The 22,652-nt window shown below is 39.1% G+C and overlaps 1 protein-coding gene across 3 annotated transcripts; it reads right to left on the reverse strand.

Moving 5' to 3' along the window:
- Positions 1 to 7,881: 7,881 nt before the first annotated feature.
- On the reverse strand, positions 7,882 to 20,662 carry LOC139985171 (cytochrome P450 4V2-like). 3 transcript variants are annotated; one of them, XM_071999428.1, is made up of 11 exons: positions 20,451 to 20,662; positions 18,860 to 18,972; positions 17,654 to 17,739; positions 16,718 to 16,908; positions 14,919 to 14,988; positions 14,054 to 14,180; positions 13,721 to 13,912; positions 13,176 to 13,278; positions 12,124 to 12,261; positions 11,600 to 11,779; positions 7,882 to 9,899 (listed from the first exon to the last, which is right to left on the reverse strand). In XM_071999428.1, the coding sequence occupies exons 1-11, from the start codon at positions 20,620 to 20,622 to the stop codon at positions 9,739 to 9,741; spliced, it is 1,533 nt and encodes a 510-aa protein (XP_071855529.1). In that variant the 5' UTR covers positions 20,623 to 20,662; the 3' UTR covers positions 7,882 to 9,738. The 3 variants fall into 3 exon arrangements, with proteins under 3 accessions (XP_071855529.1, XP_071855532.1, XP_071855530.1); XM_071999431.1 differs by lacking the exons at positions 18,860 to 18,972; positions 20,451 to 20,662 and adding an exon at positions 18,760 to 18,827; XM_071999429.1 differs by lacking the exons at positions 18,860 to 18,972; positions 20,451 to 20,662 and adding an exon at positions 18,160 to 18,294.
- Positions 20,663 to 22,652: the final 1,990 nt, after the last annotated feature.

The raw sequence follows: 22,652 nt of genomic DNA on the forward strand, positions 1-22,652 counted from the left end.
TCCATAACATCTCTTTTTCTAGGGGTATTGTTAATACTGTTAAGTGCCCTGCTTGTTTGAATTGTGCACACTTTATGACCAGAGTTCAGTGTTGTAAAAGTCGTACGAGAAGGCCTTGCCTTGCCACAAGACTGTAAATCTTCTACTTTACTTCAAACTCTAAACAAACATTGTCCTTTACATCACTGATTCGAAGGGCCAGGGCGGCCATTTTGTAGTCATGTGAGGTGCCTTAGTGACACTATAGAGATCACAACGATTACGTTTCAGTTGGTTTTCTTTTATTTTTTTTAAAGATGAATGTAAACTGTGTTGTTGATAAAAGTAATGTCGAAGAATAGTTCATTTATACCTGAGGATATCAACATTGACAAAACTGCTCATAACTGTATAAAGATGAATAATGGATGTAATAAAGAGAAGTGCACAATAATTTGAAGAACAGATATTTCGATGGATGTCATATTTAGACTTGTTCAAGCATCAAATCTCCTCATTAAAACTATAATAGTTTGATATAATGTCATAGATTTTACTGAGGTCGTGTGGGTGAGTTGGTCCTAATCAACAAAGGGTCTATCATCTACAGATCACCCGGGTATTCAACCATTTTATTTTGTTGAGACAACCACAATTTTTCACCTGTATTATCTTGGCGACCCTCAATTGACTGATGTTGTGGGATGGGGAATGGATATTCAGGGAGCAAGCAGGCTTCTTACCCTTCAAAATTCATACCCTCTCGTTTTGTAAATTCTTACCTATGATTAAAGGTGATTTGCTGCAAAAACGTTTGAAGTAATTTGTGTTCAAGATGTTTTCCACAATTCCTCGGGAACCTCCAAAAGCTTTTGGCGACCCCCATTTTGAGTACCAGGATTCTACCACATAGCCTAATGTAGTTTGAGCTTGAATCTCTGTTAACATATTAGCAATTATATAAATACGGTTACCAAACATCCAGACTTTTCCTGACGTGTCCATGTTTTCTATCTTTCGAGCGAAAGAAAACATAAACGAAACGAATTGTTCAGGCAGGGCGTATAACGTTGCAATTCATAAAAAAAAAGGAAACTTGTTGGAAGGTGATGTGCCATTCCAATTTGAGCAAAGCAAGGCAATAAATTCCCAATAGTCAAAATCCTTCACAAATTATGTTTTTACAAATCATTTGGAAAGTTTCGTTACCACTCCCCATGCAGGTCGATAAAGGAAAGAGGGTGGTCCCCATCCCCCTCTCCCTCACCATGTCACAACAACTTGTTCTCCTCACGTCAGATCAGATGTGGTAACGCTTTTCTAGAAATTAAATTTCAGATCGAATGAGAACAATTTTCCAGAATCTAATGTAGCAACAAGGAGTGACCCTTTGTCATCTTCTTCTAATATACTCAAACAATATGAATCTTTGTTGACTGGTTTTGATGAAACTCTCCGGTGACCAACTTGGCTATATTTTAACACGACGCATTGCCTTCCATCTGCTCTATATCGAACCCACAGGATATATATAAATCCGCTTTTATCTTTGCACACACTGATCGGTATCCAATCGGGCTCATCTGGGTCTGGTGATGACAAAAAATACTGTTTTCCGTACAGCCTACCTCCTCCTTCCTCCTTGGTGACTGAAAGAGCTGTTTTCTTCTCATAATCACAGACCAAGAGTGCATTGCTAACCACCGCCATATCAAATAGAGACCTGACCAGATATGGTAGTTTCATAGTGTGACAAAACTTCAATTTATAATCAAATACAAACACTTTTCTGCAGTTCGTACCAACGAGGATTTGCTCCTTGACGAGATCAGTGGCTACACAGCGTACACACATATCGTCATACCAATTGGTCGTAATATCAGGGATGGTCTTCTTTGTATATAATCCATTGCGGACATCGTACATACCTATTTCACAAGGTGCCGCAACGGTTGCAACCTTAGAATGTGGCAGAATGGCACAGTATCGATGGGGATGATGTGGGTACCTGTCATTAGACCTACTCCTAAACGTATCCTGCCGTAACAGTTCTCGCCTACTCCTAAACGTATCCTGCCGTAACAGTTCTCCGTTTTGATTTAGAACAGTAACATGTGATTGGTCATCTGAGGCCAAACCAGAGACAACTATCCTTCCGCCATGGCCAGTTGTGATTCCGTTGACTAACCATTCTTCAGGGTTGAATCCTTTGATATTGATGACGGTCTTACCTCCTACTGCCATTGTTACATCAAGGAGGGTCTACAAGGAACCTCCTTGGTTACATCATAAGAGAACAGTTACGGTAGAAGAGATCTGAAAGAAAGCATTGATTCTTAAGTTATGGCGGCTATAATCAACAACAGACAGTGGCGGAATAAACAACAAGAATTACCACGCAACAACAAAAAGAAACAGCAACAGCAACGAATACAATAATAATTGCAACAGCGAATTCGACAAAAAAAAGAAGAAAAAACGAGATGCCAACACTTAGCAAAGCAAAACACTATGGAATGAAGCAACACTGATGACGAAAAGGCATCGACATCAATAACGACGACAGAAACGTAAAAATAGATGGTGAAAACATTAACAACGACAACGACGATGGCGTAACGACGTCAGACGACCATAATGAAGTGGGGTGCACAGGATTCTGAGGTGGGGCGAATTCAAAATTACTTCCAACTGATTACTAAGGTAAGGGGATGAATCTTTATTATGGAAGGGTCATATGGCGTATGTAGGATAGTTTAATGAAGGGCTACTGCCATGGGGTCACTGAAACCGACTCTCATATGTAGGGGTCCCCCCCCCTCCGAAAAAAGTAAACGTCAAATTGTGCGCTCTGAGACATATTTAGACTATGAACTAGATCTGTATTTAAGTAACCTTACACGCAAGGGTTCAGTACGTTGCATGAGGTTGACGTCAGGGATGGGGGAGGGTTTACCCATAGTAATGGTTCAATTTATTCCCGTTGTATGCATAAGCGCCCGTCAGCTATTTTCCCCGACTGACGATTGGAGGTTGGGCAGTAACGACCATCCCTATACCTGTGTGCAAGACACTACAATAATGATAACAAAGACATCAAACCAAACACTACAGATATTAACCAAACCAACAACGATGACAACAAAAACGTTCATAATAACGGCAACGGCGACGAAGACATCTGTGACGGTTGTAATAGATCCCAACGACGACAACAACGATAACAAAAAATATGTAGAAGTATGTCGTCGATAAAGAATACGAACTAAATGACAAAGACACGAGACAAGACTGAAAAACAATACAGTTAATAGCAATAGCTTCAGCGATGACGATGACAACGGTGGCAATGCCAACGGTGCCAATGTCAACGGTGACAATGCCAACGTTGACAATTAAAACGGTGACAATGCCAACGTTGACAATGAAAACGGTGACAATGCCAACGTTGACAATAAAAACGGTGACAATGCCAACGTTGACAATGAAAACGGTGACAATGCCAACGTTGACAATGAAAACGGTGACAATGCCAACGTTGACAATAAAAACGGTGACAATGCCAACGTTGACAATGAAAACGGTGACAATGCCAACGTTGACAATAAAAACGGTGACAATGCCAACGTTGACAATGAAAACGGTGACAATGCCAACGTTGACAATGAAAACGGTGACAATGCCAATGATGACAGATGACAAAGGATATTGCTAGCCCAGCAAACAGCGGCGATAAGAATAGCAGTACCGCCATCTCCAATGAGAATAGTGAAGACGACAATAATGACAACGAAACGGGACAAGATAGAAAAGCACAATAGTCACTGGCGATAACATCAGCGATGGCAACGTGGACGGGTGACAATGACAAAGCCGACGGCAGCGGTGAGTTTAAGAACAGCAAACAGCAAACAGCAACGATAACAACAGGAATATTACCATCGTCACTAAGGATAGTCAAGACGACAATAATTAGACAGGATACCAAATACTATAGATAATGACAACAGCAACAGCTACAACAACAGCAACAACAACAGCGACAGCAACAGCGACAGCAACAGCAACATCTACAGCAACACCTACAGCAACAGCTACAGCTACAGCAACAGCAACAGTGAAGACAACCCAATTTAGAAAGAGAGTCACGATAAAATAGCGAGGATGACGACAGACAACTCTGCAAATCATGTGACAAATATACACAACAAAAAACGGTACCAGCAACTGTGACGACAGTGTTGACAATAAACAAGAATAATAGGCAGTTGTTTTCCTCATAGAACCAAAAGCTGATGTAACGAGAAACATCAACTTCAATTTAATAAAATAGAAACGTAAATATTTTTCAAGTAATTCTTAAAAGGTACTTGAAGATTGTAGAAATGAAAATTTACTTTGATGTGAATGATACTAAGGCACGTTGTTTATTTGTCGGCTGTGGTACCCTCATATAAATCTACAATATTTAATGCGGCAATGTCAAGAAGACTTACCTATCTATTTTACGTAGCCATTATGTCCATAACCCTTGTTGTTCAATTCATATACAGCGAGTGCACATCTTAGTTTATATATATACAAAATATATACGATCTGTTGTACTTTACCCAATGGCTCTGTATATGCTCTTCTTATGCAAACATAGAGATAGACTTTGATATTACAAAACTCTGTATCGCTTTGTGTTTGCTTATAATCTTCAATCTCTATTCAAAAGAAAATAATTAACATACAGGATATAACACAAATTTCTTGCATTGATATCATGTTGTGTAGGCTTGGAACTTAAAATACTAAGAATTAGTATCTTTAATGCCAAGGGAAACCGGGAGCGGGGATGGTAGGTGGTTGGTTGGGGGAGTCACTGAGGGAAATTTTGTGAAAACGTTAGCTTCAAAAGTGCCCCTTTCATAACTGCAAAGTGCACCAATTTCGTGGAAGTTCCATGTTTTACCGAAACCGGTAAGGAAGGTCGTAATTCCACTGTAGGCGTTTTGTCACCTGTATCGAACAACACTAGTTCTGTTTTGGTTACATTTTTTGCCATACTCTAGAGATCAAACATGATGCTAACCAACTCGAAATCATTTGTGATTCCTAAAGCCGGATCTCGAAAGAGATACTTCTAAGGGACTTAATGTTAATGAAATGGAGGTAAACGACAAAGGCAAATGAATATATATAATTGAAATCGTAGTGAGTTGGAAAATCAAGAACAGTGAAAAAAACTTCCAACCTCCACCGGGAATCGAACCCGGGCCTCCCGCTTTAGGCCTATATGCGGACACCCTAACCACTAGGCTTTGGACGCTGATTGTATGTCCAGAGGTTCGAAACCGGTGTTTTTATCGACAATTCCGAATCCTAGACCGAGCCCTTGTGACCGGAATCCGGTTCCGGCTTATCCGAGACCGAGCCCTTGTGACCGGAATCCGGTTCCGGCTTATCCGAGACGAGACCTGTGTTGAATACTATATATACAACCTTGTTAAGTAACCTTCAGTTTTTAACACACCAATTTTTAACACACCAATTTTCAATATCTTAATTTTCAATCCAGACTCTTTCCGGACTCATTTAAAGAATTCCTTATACTAATGAGTTCTATGATTCGTGTGTTCATGATTGTTTTAATAAGCTACTTATTACATAACGAGCCAAGCAAGAATTGTTTTAAGGTGCTACATATTTTTTATTGTCCACTATACTCCATAACATAACCAAGAGACCGGAGTCGCCAGTGCGACTATAAGTGGTGGCGATATACACTAATGCAACAATACAATGTTCATACATACACTATGATGAAGTGGATGAAAGTTTAATACTTATTTACTGAATGTCGTATTGAGATAAAACAGCTATATAGATTGAAAACAGTAAATAAAATGATGTTAATACACATACGGCTGTTTACTTAATTGATAAACATCAGTTTGAGACCCTTCCCGAGTTGAGTAAACTTTATTAATCTGATCGAAGCTGGTTGATCCAAAAGCGTGTGTAAAGGAGGGGGCAGGGGGTCCATCCCCAAACCTCCATCTGTCGGGTAAACACGTGTAGTCGTTTCCCCCCTTCAAATGCAAAAGTATTTATCAGCACAAATTTGCATTAAGACCTAATTAGACATAATTTAGTGTGTAAATAATGTGCCTCCGAATGCACAACTTGACTTCTTAAATTTGGAATTTGTTCCGGGATTGGACTCAATCACCCCCTATACATCCATTCATCCATTCATCACACAGGCACATCCTTTTATGTTATTTTCTTATTCTGCAAGAGCAGGCGCGTAAAGGCTCATGCTCTTACCGAAGCATCCGGGGACCCCGCCCCCACCCCCTCCTCCCCTCCAACTTTGAAATCCTGCATGTGTACATTAATTGGGTGATCCTTCAAAAAAAAAACTGCATCTCGAGGAACACAAATCTGTTATGAAAAGTTGTTTTAAATTTTGTAGAATTGAAGCACACCGTTCAAAATATTATTCTTAATTATCAAAATATTATTATTATTTTTTAAATGCACCAAAGAGCCACATAAGTGTGACAACTATAGGGATGTCTGAAAATCAGGGGAACATCTCAAAGGAAGATTATTAGGAACATAAATGGGCGTAATATAGTAATAAATGTATATATATCATATCGTATTACATGGCAATTCATGTTACATCCATGCTTTGCCATATTTTACCGATTTTGTAACCGCTTTTCAATTAACACTGATTTCAAGTGATATTTACTATCAAATGCCCCCCCCCCCCCCCACACACACACACATTTGGACAAAGAGTAGTGTCGTGGCTCTATTTGGTTAGGGCTTACACATCTCAGGATTCATATCATCGAATATTAGAAGTTTAGTTCTATGAAAAGTGACCGAGATTTTTCACATCGGTAGACCTGAAACTTTGTCTGTTTGTCGCGACGAGCGAAACTTGAGATTGAAACCACAAGCTGTGTGCGGATAACGGTGCGGCCTGTACATATTTGTTGTTTAGTTGTATAAAGATGGTGTTTCAAAGACGGTGCCCGTTCCCTAATATTGGGGAAATGAAATAGGGAGCATATTCCGTGGCAGCGCATCCCATGTTACCTTGTTGTTGAGTGATACAGGAGTTTACTCCACAGTAAGAACACTGGGTACACGGTAATTACATAATACGCTCCGACCAGAATTCACCCGATTACCAGATGCAGATCCACCTAGCAACCGAGGTAACTTTCGTGAGGACTCCAACGAACAACCACTGATATTTTTTGATGCCTTCATCACTTTAGTCACCACTTACATGGGACCTATTCTAAGTCTGACAATACATGCGCATGTGTGAGGTCCTGAAAACATAATTAAAGTGGTTTGACTTGTCATCCTTGTTTCAAATTTCATAGAAATATATTCTTGTAGACCTAGCAAAACATTTAAACTGACACAGTCCCATTGAAAGTGTGTCACGGGTGGCATTACAAGTCATTGGTGGTTTAACATACTGGTGTATGACGACTTTTGGCCAAATTTGCGCTAAGCTCACTACACGAACTCGGATCTGGACTGTGCCTTATTAGTTAGTTATTTAAAATAATAATAATGGCGTATGAGAAAATGCACCTTTTTGTCCGGGGACATTTTGGAACATGGTTCCTATAGGCCTATATCTGAGGCCCTGTGGTCATTCCTTGACCGACTTTGGTGCAATATAATGTGCTCATTTCGAAGTAAATTTATTCACAGATTGTTAGTTGTCATGGGTTTGAACAAATGAAGGGTATTCTATACTGAAACATAGGACAAAATGGGGCTGGGGGTTCCAGTTCGCCACATCATTTGTCAACTTGCACTGGGTTCTAATGTTCATGTCAATTGGAATCATTAATGAAAGAAATAATCCACCAAGAATGAAGGTCGCATGAACTTTATTGCAGATTTCCTGAGTGACAAATTTGTAATTTTCTCCCGATATCACGCAACTGGATGGCTGCTATTCAGCCTGGAGGGTGCCATCTCCAGCGATCTTGCATGTATTGAAATCTGGAAATTTTCTTGGTACGCTGTGCGCCAACTGATGGTGGCGCTCCGCACAGATAGTACTTACGGCTGGAATACTCGAATCGATTACGTCCCCCTACATTTCAAATCGGATCGACGCCTCTGTACGATCCTGTTATCTTTTACAAACGCAGTGCCACAGTAAGTTGCACGATGGGGGGGGGGGGGGGAGGGGGAACGTGCGCAACTATCGGTGCCACGTCATCGTGTACAAAAGATTCACAAAGTCGAAGGTCACAAATACAGTTTTCCTTTTTGAAATTGGTATTTCCTAAAATATTTGGAGCTCATCTAACTTCCATTTCTCTGGCTATGGGCCTGAATAATTCGGCAAAATTGTCGGTCGTTAATGTAAATATTTTTGTTTACGGTTAAAAGTTTATCACATTGTACAAGTAATCGAGAAACTTGTAAGAAAATTCTCTCTATAAGGAAGAACCTATTTACGTACGAAAAAGGAAAAAGGAAAACTTCCGTTATTTCACTTGACGTGCTAACTTGAATCTGAGGAATACTCGCATCTGTCTTACATTGTGACTACGGTATTTCTGAAGTACTCCTGAAGTAAAAAAAATAATAATAATAAAAACAATAATAAAAAAAATGATCATAATAATCATAATAATCATAATCATAATCATCATCATCATCATCATCATCATCATCATCATCATCATCATCATCATCATCATCATCATCATCATCATCATCATCATCATCATCATCATCATCATCATCATCATAATCATCATCATGATCATAATCATAATCATCATCATGATCATAATCATCATAATAACAACAGACAATATTCTTAGCCATAAAAAGAACACATGAAATCAAAGTAACGCAAACTTTAGATATTTTAACTAGGCATATTCCTAAGCAATAGTATCAGTTGACATATATATATATATATATATTGTGATTTATGAACAGGAGAGGTCCGTTTCAGATTTTTTTTGTTGTCCGTCATGATCACGTGGTTCTTTTCACAGACGTATATAAAGGGTCATGATATGTAAACTTTCACAATTTTAATAGCCAGTCGTTAAAATATGTACTTTTGAAATGAAGCGTTGGTTAAAAAAAAATATGAGATGGAATGTGAAAAGAGGTGACCCTTCTCATAAACCATTGTAATCCTACTTTTAAATTGCCTCATGAAATTTAAACATTGTATCGTAAAACCTCCCAGGGCTTGACATTTTATTTATTGATTCTGATCGCAAGCTACCTGTTGTAAATAGTTCATGAAACAAAATATCGAGTATTCATCCGTTTTTTTCAAGTGCTCACTTGTTTTGAACTGGTGATGTTTTTTATTTTATTTTTATTTTACTCTTTGTACAGTACTTTTGATATCTACACAAGAACGTCTTTTTTTTTCTTTGTTTACATGGGAGTGTGAGGAAGATATGACATTTCTCATAAACCTTTAGAATCCTACTTTTAATGTGCTTCCTGAACTTTGAACATTTTAAATCCTCCCTGGGCCTGGCACTTAATTATTGATTCTGATCGCGAGGAGTATCGGATTTAGGTATAAGCTAAACAGCTTAGGGCCTCACATTCCGTATGGGCCTTAAAAAATTCCAATTTCAGATTTGTATTCTTTGGTGGGGGTGGTGGTGGGATGGTGGGGTTAGTGGGGATTGGTAGAGTGATTGAGTGGTCTAGGTGTGACCTCATGCACTGCGATCCCCATCAGTCACGGAGTGAAATCTTGATATGGATTCCTTTCGAGGCTCGCAGTATCAGTTCATTCACCAAACCCAATTCTTCGAATGTCTGAGTGGATGTCATTTTCACTTTTCTCAAAACTGATGCCATCATAGCTTTCTGCTCCATCAGTGCAAATTTTTGTCCTGTGAATATCAAAAACAAAATCAATAAGCAAGAGTGATTTATGATCACGAAAGGAAAAAAATACATTAAAGGGTGTGAAGACTCGCGCAAAAAGAAACGTCTAATGCCGGTAATCTGACCTAGTTTCGAATGAGGTGTAACAGAAGTGTTAGACACCACCATCGATCCCAAATAATACACACACACAGCTTGCTTGTATCGGTAATTAGACACTAGTGTACAGTCAGTACATACAGCTGCGGTCAATACCCACAGCACAGTGTACGAACGATACAGCGATTGACATCTCAGGTCCAGCTAAAGATAACAAGGTATCACGTTCCTTTACTGTACAGTCTGCATTTTGTAGCGACACGAACAAAACGTCACTTGCAAGTAACGGAAAGTTAACTTTTTCAGATGGCCGCAAGCGGTTTGAGGCGAGTCTTCAATGCCTTTAATGACAGAAAGGGGAACAACTTACGGTTCTTCTATGCGTATTATATATTAATAATATTAATAATAGTAATATATATTAATAATACGATTTTAAGTGATACGTGATTAAAAACATCATAATTTACAGTCACAACCCACCACAATAAAGATATCGTGGATTATTAATGATCCCACGCAACTTGACATAGCTTTTCTCTAAAAGTAACATTTACGCTCCACAAGAACCAAAAATATGATGGGTTATAAAGGCTTCCTAGTAAAACATACCATCACCGCTCCCTCTAAGGTTGTTTTTTAATTTTCAAACCTACCAGAGGAAAGCCATAAAATCTTCACGATTACGTTCCAGCAAAACAAAGACATCGTGTTGTAAATGCCCTCTAGCAACAACTACATCCCTCCCACCAAAATGTTTACCCCATAAACTAATTTGTTGTAACCCACCAGAACAAAGACATCATGAGATCGATATATAATGGTTCCCTAGCAACACCTTCATATCTCCCTGTTCTTCTTATTATTTTTATTTTATTTTTTTACATTAACAAAATACCAGAACACAGCCATTATGGGATACATATGCTTCCGACAGTAACATCTTAATAGCTTCCTCTGGAATCGTCCCAATTGTAGTAAAGAAGAACCAACAAAATGCTTATAATGTACATGCACGTATTAATGAATATTGATTTAAGCTTTAAGAATCACGGTACGAAGCATTTACTGAGATAACAATTTGTTTTTGAAAACAACATCATCAAACCAAAATGACCGTTTCAACGAGTAACCGCCTAAAACGGTATAAATTCTGAAATGTTGACGTTTCACACATTTTCCAATTACCTCGACAAAGCGTCAAATATGTAAATAAAACTGATGAAGAAATAAGCGTAGGCTATAGCTCTCTGACTGAGTATCACATTCTTTGAATCAACTATAAAACCTATTTGATTTTCTCAACATATTAAAAAAAAACTAGAAGCATGATGAGTCAGTATAGTACATCGAAGTATTAACTTAAACTGATAAATTTTACCAACAAAGTAATTTTCTTCTTCTATTTCTGACGTAGGCAGGACGCAAGAATCATTAACTTTATGTACACCGATGTGTGTGTGTTTTGTTCTTGTTAGTACATTAGCCTTGAATTTCTTTTAAAAAAAAAAACTGTCATATCAGCTTGAAATATATATAAGACGAAAATTATGATGATTCCTTTGGTTGACTAAACAGGCAGTTGTAACATGACGAAAACACTCACCGATACAGTTTCTGTGTCCAGCAGAAAATGGCAAGAACGTAAAGTTCGGTCGATCTTGAGAATTTGCTGGTAGAAAACGATCAGGGTCAAATTTCTCAGGATTAGGGAAATATTTGGGATCACGATGAAGCCAGTAGTATCCCATCCATACAGGAGTACCTTTTGGTAGAATGGTCCCGCCTGGTGGAATTTAATGTAAGAGAAGCAAGGAATTGCAGAAAATATACTCTTTTCGTTGTGGAAAATATAATCATAATCTTTTATGTCAATATATTAAAATGATCAAATATAACTGTCGTTAAAAGACCTGTTACTGATAATCTTTATACCGTTATTATTGAAGATGACTTTGTTAGAAAATCCACTGCAGAGAGATTCGAACCACTGATAGTCAAAATGGAAAATTAATCAGCAAGCTGCATATTTGTTCGTTGTTTGTTTATTCCCTTTACTTTGCTGTAGTTGTTTTTGTTGAAGGGGCTGGATGATAAATACCGGCTTTATGCTAAGTTATATATACGTACACATATGTTTATCACTCTCGAGGTTTCGTCCAACATAGGGGACAGTTGTCAGTACCCGTTGACATTCCTTCATCACATATCCGAGATATTCCAGCTTTTGAAGATCTTCCATCATTATCTTCTTGTCGCGATCATTTCCTGTTTCAAATGGAGGGGAAAAAAAAAACCCATCAAAGTTTGAATGAGAAATAAAATGTGTGGGTAGAGCTGGATTTTGGCAACAGCCATTTTTCATTAACACACCGACCGTGCACATAGGTGTAGGAGCCCAATTTGATTTGGGGGGGGGGGCTGTAACGACTTGCCCGAAAAGTATAACCAAACTTTTTCGCGCGCTCTGCGCACGTTCAACATGTTAATTTGCACATCATATAGGCATGCATTGGTTATTACATCGCATGCCAATTTGCACACAATCATTTGCCGTTTTATTACCCTTCCATATTGGTTATCATTTTGGGGAAGTCGTTACAATAATAATTATAATAATAATAATATCAGTTTAACCATTGAAAAACACATTGCAATTTATTTTTCTTCCAGGAGGTGCCCGAAAATATTCTCAGCATACTGTCCGAATTTTCACAAAAATATTTGGTTGGGGGCGGCAGAAGCCAGCCCCCCCCCCCCGCCTCCTACGACTATGCCCGTGCATGACTAGCTAGATTAGAGTAGACCCTAAAGTATTAAAGTAGTAGTTATTGATCTCTGTGTATCCACCCATCGTGCATAAGTAGGGGGACTTTATGTTAGAAGTTATACGGGCGCAGTAACGTGACGTCACCAACAGAATGAAGTAGCTTAGAATTAGCAATAATTCTTGAGGAGCTGCTTAAATCACGTGACACCTTCTCTACGGAATTCTTTCTTTGTATCGTATGTGTTCTTCACTCACCCTCAAAGTTTGAACACAAACACACATATAGATAGATGTCAATTTGGGGGTGGGGGGGGGGGGGAGATACATTACATGAAAACAAAATAATGCGGCAGGTACATTATGTTTAAGACGTAAGTTGTATTATGATGTGATGTACAGTGAGGTAACTGACCCAACACTAAATCCAACTCCTCGTGAACTTTCCGTTGTACTTCAGGGTTTCTGGCCAGTAAGTAGAAGGCCAACGCAACGGTGGAAGAGATTGTATCGTGCCCCTGGAGTTTAAAAAGAAAAAATATAGCAACCCCTGTCAGAATAATATATACATAATTCAATAGTGAGGCCACGTGTTGGATACCGGGACAGAACTCTGTAATGTGACTGTTTCACATTACAATTATTATCTTTGATTGCAGTAGAATTCAGCTGTTCTGTGATGGCTGTCTGTATGTTATTCTCACTACATAACACATACTGAAATATATTTATTTACTTGTAGCAGTATAATCTGCGAACATTGCCAGTACTCTAACGTAAAACACTCTGGATCTCGTCTCCCACTATCTACTAAGTGAGTTAATAATACTGTATCCTTGAACAACTCTCAACTCAGTGTTTTTGGTTACTGTAACTGTAACACTTCAAAGCTCACCGCATCTATCAGTTAATAGCCATATCTTTAGTTTCTCTATTTTTCTCGAACACGACGGAACTCACCTCAAACATGAATGTATCAACCTCTTCCTGGATTCCTTCGTCAGTGAGGTCGCTGTTCTGTCGCTGAGCTTCTATCAGTAGGTCCAGGAAAGCCAACTTGCGACGCTTCCGGACCTCTTGGGACATATCATCAATGGTGACGTCATCGGTACTTCGCATATTTTCCAATTCTTTCTTTCTGTCCGCTATTACCTAAAACAAAGGCAAAGGGAAGAAAGGAACCAAAAAAAAAAAAAACCACGAGACGATGGATTGTGCCTTCATGTGTAACAAATGGTCGTTATGAATTATTAGATAAGCTGGACGGTTCAAATGAAAACAAAAAACTGTTACCTTTTTCGTTGTATATTGTAGCGTTTTTAATGCTTTCATCCACTCCCTCCCAACGGATGTGCATCTAAAGAAAGTGTCATTCCAATACCATGGACATTGAGTTCGCTGAGTAAAAATGGTGCCCAACCTATGTGAAAGAAATATTATACATATATACATATATAATATAAATATATATATCCCACCCGGCCCCCTCCCCGTTACCCGCGTGATATACAACTTACTTGTGCAATAGATGTTATGTAAAATTATACGTTTTGCAAAACTGAAAAACAAAACAACTTATTATGATTCATGTCCTTCCTTGTCTGTAGCAAGTTTTTATCGAGAAGCAGTGCAGGAATATATGTATGTTATTGCGCACTGTACCCCCTCCCCCTCCCGCTCCCCAACCCCTCCCGCTCTCCTCCCCTACCCCTACCCCTCCCCTCCCCTCGCCCTCCCCTTCCCCCTCCCCTCCCTTCCCCTCCCTTCCCCTCCCTCCCCTCCCCATCCCGATTTAAGACACCAGTGCCAGTCGCTCTTCTCGGGCAGACCTGCTTTAACATGGGGTACTCGATAATGCTATATCGAAACAACTATACATCTGTTCCACGTTTACTCACTAGAAAATTTGCACACAAAGGTTGGCATCATAGGTATAATATTGTTACCTCTTCAAAGGATAACACTCGCTATTTGGGTAATATGTAAAGTAAAGTAAAGTAAAGTAAAGTAAAGTAAAAAAACAAACTTATAACGTGGATTAATAAAAAAATGGTGCAATAATGTTTGTCGACATAAAGCCATGAGAGTTTAGTAATACGTGGTTTGAGATATAAAGTAAATATATTTTCAAGTTGTATGAACTTCTAAAGTATCTTACTTGTGTACCGCCTCCATGTACTCTTGTCCTTGTCCTTTCTGAGATCGAAGGTCCACTCCCATGATAGTTTCTGAAAAGTAAAAATCAAACAATGACTTTCTTTAGAACATTGAAAATAAAGTTCAAACATCTTCCAACGAAATCGAATTTAAAGTCTCCTCAATGTCAATAAAGTGTTTGCCCTTTCGGGCTTTTGGATTATGATTTCATATTAAGGGTTTCACCTGGTATTCATTTTGTGAGGTGACCGCCTCTTTGTGGTTTTTTTTTCTCTCCTCCTTTTGCGACAGCCTCGCAAAAATATTACCGACATCGCCGCCTCACAGAGTAGGAATTAAAAAAGGTCAATGTGTGTAATCCAATTTTTTTATCCCATGCCATCATTTGACATTGACAAATTTGGTTGTGAACAATACATTATTGTAACAAATAGAAGTTCTTCTGGCTATTTAACATAGAATTTAATTTGTTTTTATCTACTTTATTGTTAGCATGCATGATTTACATTAGGATATTTATCACACTTTGTCCGGGTTGACCATGAATAAATGAGACCACATTCATTACATGACACCAGTGGTTCACTCCTTTGTTGATTGGGGAGGGGGAGGGGGAGGGGAGGGGGAGGGGAGGGGAGGAGGAGGGGGAGGGGAGGGGGTTGGGAACCGTTACATACAGTGCCCTCTCTTCCTGGCCACGATGTCTTTGTGTCCTACCTATGTGAAACGGATATTAAGGTGGAATGTAGACAAAATTGTAGTCAACATACTTCATAGCTTCCATATAGCTATTCCGGTCGTTAATATCTTCAGTTTTTTTTTTTTTATTATATGCTTTATCGCTCGAGTGCTCCTTACATATCAACATATTATCCTGTCATGGTCTTTTGTTTGGAAGAAAAGTAACCCTGGATAAAGCCCGGACACGACACACACAAAAAAAATTCCCCCTCTTGAGCCTCCAGATGTCGCCTGACATAGAAACTGTAGCTGTGAAATCATGATAACGATATTTACGGCAATTGGATATCACAGGTCCCTTGGAAAGGTAATAAATACTACACATGATAAGGTGAAAGGTTGATCTATAGTGAATTCACATGATCACATGATCTTAACCTAAAGGAACATAAATCTCAGGTTATATGACCATAAACAGCTGCCCAATACAGAACAAAGGTAGAAAAACATGTATGCATTACACCGTTGCAAAATGTCATGTTAGACGACATATTGTTTTATAAGAACTTATTCACACATAGACAGCATATATAGCAGAACCTATGGTAGCATACACCCATAAAAAGCCCCATTGACTTACACACTAAATCACAAAAGTAATGTGGTCTCTTAGTCTAGATAGAAGTTCTCACTAGCTCACGCGCAGTTTTTTTGTTTGTTATTAGAGCCTCAAGTTTTCGTCACTTGCAAACAAACCTCTCCAGTCAGTAGTAAACAATTTTCGTACGCTGCTCCTTGGTAGGTTTAAAGGGGTCTAAACTTGCTTCAATTGACCCAATTTTTAGCACCACATGTACTTCCATTCATGGATGCTCTTCAACATGTAAGCCTACCAATTGTCAGAGCTGATGCAACAACGCCTTTTCCATCCTCTCTATCGCTATCTTACTAATTTCTTTTGGTAATGGAAAATGTGGAATGATTTGATCTTTCATGTTGCACCCGCCAAGTTGTACATCATTCACTGATTATACATTATACAAAGAAATTGTTAACATTTTTCTCAAGTGTATCAGACAAACGAATAAACGATGCTGGTGGCGCATTTCAAAGTCTTACCAAATATTGTATCCAGAGAAGTCATCGTTATAATTGGAATGATATCCATTGCTGGACTATCCGATAAACCACATAGTCTGTCTGATAAACGCTGAGCGTGCTCGATCATGGTAGGGAGAAACTTTTCCAAGATGGAAAAATGAAAAGATGGAGTTAAAAGCTTCCGTCTTGAGACCCATTTCGGACCTTTGCTGCATGGAAGAACAATAGGTCTATATTGATGAATTTTAATTGAATATGAATTAAGATTATCGCAGCTGAATGGGATACAGTATAACTGACTATGCATTGTTATAAGTTATTTGTGGATACGTCGTTAAGTAAAATATAATACTAAAATTGTGACAAAATCCGCAGATGTTTTGTAAAGAGAAGTATTCTCACGTCGCCGGGCAGACCACGATTAAAGCCACATGCAAACAAAAAGACTGAACCGAATGATGTCATTTATTATTCACTTATAAGAGGTTATCATTTTATTGGCTATAATTTTGACTATGATATGCTCATCGCAACAACCGTGCTTCTCCATACAACAGAGAAAGATCAAAAGAAAAACCAGCCGTCTGATAGCAGTCTCAAAGGATATATGCTACTCTTATCTATGTCCATATCTGTCCATCTATGTCCATGCATGTCCATCTATGTCCATCCATGTCCATCATGTCTATGCTACTATTGTCCATGTCCATATATGTCCATATATGTCCATATATGTCCATTGATGTCCATATATGTCCATATATTTCCATACATGTCCATCCATGTCCATCATGTCTATGCTACGATCGTCTATGTCCATCTATGTCCATTGATGTCCATCTATGTCCATCTATATCCATCCATGTCCATCCATGTCCATCATCTATGCTACTATTGTTCATGTCGGTCTTGGAATCTACGCCTATAGTCTGCTACTAACTTTTAATATTTTACCTCATAAGCAGCCCATCATGCAGCCAGTCTTTCAACAAGTAATACTGGAACGCTTTCAAGTCTACACTAGTGTCACGAAGCACATTCTGCAAGAAAATATAACGTAGTAAAAATCAAGTCATTTCGAGTTTTAACTATTGTAGCGATTGACCATTGACGGAATTATGTAAAAATGGAATGCAGTCAATAATGTAAACAATGTAACTATGCGGTGTGATATAATGTAACATCACATCACATCAAATCGCATCGCATCGTACTGTATCATGACCCACTCAATCGATTATTACATACAACCTGTAAAGTCATTCTTTAGTAAAACCTTATACTTACAAATCCATTTTCGATCAAACCCCAACAATGAAACTGAATTGTTACAAGTGGAAGCCAGGCTTCCATTAGTTACCTCCTCATCTCTCTCATTGTAAACTATTAGCATAGGAGTCCATCCCATATACACAACAAACTGAATTGTTACATGTGGAAACGAGGCTTCCATTAGTTACCTCCAAATCCCTCTCATTGTAAACTATTAGCATAGAAGTCCATCCCATGTACATCACAAACTGAATTGTTACAAGTGAAAACGAGGCTTCCATTAGTTACCTCCAAATCCCTCTCATTGTAAACTTTTAGCATAGGAGTCCATCATATGTGCATCACAAACTGAATTGTCACAAGTGGAAGCGAGGCTTCCATTAGTTACCTCCACATCCCTCTCATTGTAAACTTTTAGCATAGGAGTCCATCATATGTGCATCACAAACTGAATTGTTACAAGTGGAAACGAGGCTTCCATTAGTTACCTCCAAATCCCTCTCATTGTAAACTATTAGCATAGAAGTCCATCCCATGTACATCACAAACTGAATTGTTACAAGTGAAAACGAGGCTTCCATTAGTTACCTCCAAATCCCTCTCATTGTAAACTATTAGCATAGAAGTCCATCCCATGTACATCACAAACTGAATTGTTACAAGTGAAAACGAGGCTTCCATTAGTTACCTCCAAATCCCTCTCATTGTAAACTTTTAGCATAGGAGTCCATCATATGTGCATCACAAACTGAATTGTCACAAGTGGAAGCGAGGCTTCCATTAGTTACCTCCAAATCCCTCTCATTGTAAACTATTAGCATAGGAGTCCATCCCATATACATAACAAACTGAATTGTTACAAGTGAAAACGAGGCTTCCATTAGTTACCTCTAAATCCCTCTCATTGTAAACTATTAGCATAGGAGTCCATCCCATGTATATCACAAAGCTTCCAGAATCGCGAAACTCCTCTGCCCATTTCGTTATTGCCTTAAAGAAGTCTGAAAAATAAAAAAATAAAATAAACGAAAAATAAAGAAGTATACTTGATTAAGATGGTGATGATCATTATTTTGTATCTATAAAATGTATCTCTAATGTAACTAAAATGGGGAAGGTTCTAGGGGAAGTTCCCTAGGGCAGTGAGCATATGAAACAAGGGTGCTTATATGCAAAATGGTGCTATATTTGGTGACTTTTAAGCCAGTCAAAAACTTTGATTGAGAAGTATAAATCAACCAAATGGCTATTTGTCACATTTGAGATATCAATGTATATACAAGAAAAAATTGCGTTTTTTAAGACCAGTCTTCCCGATAGCCGGATACAGAAATCAATACCAAAAAAAAAAAAAAAGACTTGGTTGGTAAGGAACCTTCAGAAATAACCAAAAAAATAAATTTATGATTGACAATACACATTATTGGCGGAGCATATACTACACCTGTTGTGGCGTGCTTGTCCATTTTATATGTATATAGGAAAGGGGAACGTCCTGACCCGTCTCGAGTGCTACTGCAGGATGGTATTAGATTTGGATTAATAGCGGATTTGATGTTTAAAAAAGCTTCTATTTACTTTGGACAGATTTTGTTTAAATTACATGTCAATCAGATAAACACAGAAAGATTGCGATACAGACGGCGCCAATTGCCTCATGGGGTTGTGAAGGGTTTCTATAGTTTCAGTTCGAGGATCAAGATGTACGCTTGTTTAGCCCCATGACCGCCGCGGATGGAGCACAGAGGTGGTATATAGAGCAATTTATGACCCTGTCCGCCGCTAAACTTTACCTGTTACACGTGCTTTACGCAGTAGATAAGCAGCTTGTTGAAGATGTTCTTCCTTCTCATTTATATTCTATAAACCAGACAAGATTATTTATTTCACGTCTCATCAAATTGTCTCTTCTCTATTAATTCATGTCAGATACAATATTGACTTTGTTATCCACAAATAATTTTCTAAACCATGTATATCTGGATCTAGATAACTCCCCACATCCTTTAGTTTATGTTAAGGTACCACATCTTAGTGTACATCCGCTGAAACAAAAGAGAGCTTAAATGACCTAATAAGTAATGCTTGGTTTTAGCATATTATCAGTGATCATCAATGTTTGTTCTGCCGTAATGTGAAAAGAGCATAATTAAAAGTACAGATGGTGTGAAAATATGGAGGATTGAAGGTGATATAAACCATTATAGAAAATCTTTGGATAAATGTTGATATTACTCCGAGCGAGCAGACGGAAGGGTTGGGGTTCAGTATGCTAAAGTTGCTCCTCTTTTCTAAACGGTCATGATATGTCAATTGGCAAGTTCCATGACAGGCCAAGACCTCAGCTTCTCATGTGATGGGTAGGATATGTCAGTTGAAAACTTCTATCTATGCTTTGGCAGGTCTTGAAAGTGACGAGTTTAGTGTGTAAGTCAATGGAACAATTAATTGTGGTGCGACACTTTAAGAGTCGACTAACCTTCATTGTTGCTTCCAAGCTGTAGAAGGTTCCCGATAATAGGAAGCGGTGTAGGTCCCTTGATGTGTCGCAATTTGTACCGCCAAGAGTAATATTTCCATAAAGCAAAGATAAGTAAAGTAACACCGCTGACACCTATCAGCTGGAATCCTCCTTTAACTGTTAACATCATGATGTCGGTGTGCAATGTGTGACTGTTCTAGTTGTGTGCAATGTTTTTATACGTAAAACTCCCTAAGCACCCACGTCATCGAATGTGCATTCTGCCGAACAATGTTGTTCAGAAAGTCATAACTTGAGATAGGAATACACTAGAGAACTTCCCATAGCCTGATTTTTTTTTTATACAGAAAACAGCCTGCACCAATAAACCAAATTTTTCAACAGTTTTTTGACAATTTTACCCCTTTTTTCAAAAAAATAAATATATATTATGAGACCAGCAAGGACCTTCAATCAACTAAGCAAAACAGTTAAATTAGCTAAGACATAACAGGACTGAGCCATTGTATTACATGTAGGTCAACAAGTTTAGGGGGTAATTGATAAAGATAAATAAACTTGAAAAAATTACGATAATCAAGTATTTGAAAAGAGTATTTGGAGTTTCAGTACGGTGGCATAATAAGGACATAGGGGGAACAGGGGTCCCCAAATCTCAAATTTTTGACATATGCAAAGTCGGCAGTGGCTATGGAACGTGGATCGCGAATTCGGTAATTACTATTACGGTTAGATTCGTGTAACACGGCAGCATACAGAAACGTTGTTTTCAAAGCCGAAGCCAAAGTGAATTAATCGGATCACACATCCGGAGTCTATGTATGCTAAATTATTCAATACCGCCCTCATTTGCTTTCGGGGAACATTTGATATTGTAGTTTTGATTACCATATTTGTCATTGTTTTCGTCCGTCCGTCCGTCCGTCCGTCCGTCCGTCCGTCCGTCCGTCCGTCCGTCCGTCCGTCCGTCCGTCCGTCCGTCCGTCCGTCCGTCCGTCCGTCCGTCCGTCCGTCCGTCCGTCCGTCCGTCCGTCCGTCCGTCCGTCCGTCCGTCCGTCCGTCCGTCCGTCCGTCCGTCCGTCCGTCGGTCCGTCCGTCCGTCCGTCCGTTCGTCCGTCCGTCCGTTCGTTCGTTCGTTCGTTCGGAAATGAGGAGGATATAAATTTATTTAAAAGGATTTTGAGACATTCTTTGTTACACGTGGATATTACTCCAATTGAGAACACGGAAAAGGTGGGCTTCAACATATTATCCTTGCTCCTCGTCTAGCTCAAAATCAAAACGGTCATGCGCGTGGGTAAATTTGCATATGACATGATTGGCCCAGCAATCAGGACATGCCAGTTGTAAACTTCTATCTATGCTCTAGCGACTTTGCGACGTGACGGGTCTAAAAGGTCAAGGTGATGAGTAGGCTATATTTGCAATGTCAAATATGATAGATCAATCTATCAGATATAATATCGTGGGTAGCACAGGTCAGTGGAAAAATTTCTACTTATGCTACACAGCAGAGGTTCTCTAACTGGGGTGCATGACCCCCCCCCCAGGGGTTGCGTGAGTCCATCCCAGGGGGCTCGTGAGACGTTTCTGAAAGTCAAAACTAGAGTACTTTTTGTTGAGCTAACATCTGATATGTCATATAATTTATTAATGTACAAAAGTCGTACCTATCGACAAACTCTTTTTCGCGTTCCATACGCAAAATGGTTGACATAGTAGTACCGTACCGCGCATGTGATACTTGATCTTTTACAAGGGCGTAGGAACCGGGGGGCTGGGGGGCGCCAGCCCCCCCAGTGAAAAATGTGGAGGGGCGGAAGTATCATTCCGCCCCCCCCCCCGGTTCGCAAGTCAGAAAACCCCTTTTTCATTTCCAAATGAGAAAAAAATCTCATTTGGAGCACCAAATTGCATCTTAGGCCAGGTGAAAATACAAAATTAAGTTTACAAAATGGAGTGGGTGTTGAAGTGTGCTATATTGCACCAAATTGCATCTGAGGCCACCTGGAAATGCAAAAAATTCCAAAGGGGAGGGGACACCCCCTCCCCTTAGACCCCTCCCCCAGGCCGGCCATCAGTCTTCAGCCCCCCCACTCAAAAGTACCTTCCTACGCCACTGATCTTTTACGAAGCACTAATATAATAATGACTCAGATCGTGTCTCGAAAAGTTCGGGGCTCGTGGACAACTCTGACA

Source organism: Apostichopus japonicus, chromosome 17, assembly GCF_037975245.1.
Source record: "Apostichopus japonicus isolate 1M-3 chromosome 17, ASM3797524v1, whole genome shotgun sequence".
Lineage (NCBI taxonomy): Eukaryota > Metazoa > Echinodermata > Holothuroidea > Aspidochirotida > Stichopodidae > Apostichopus > Apostichopus japonicus.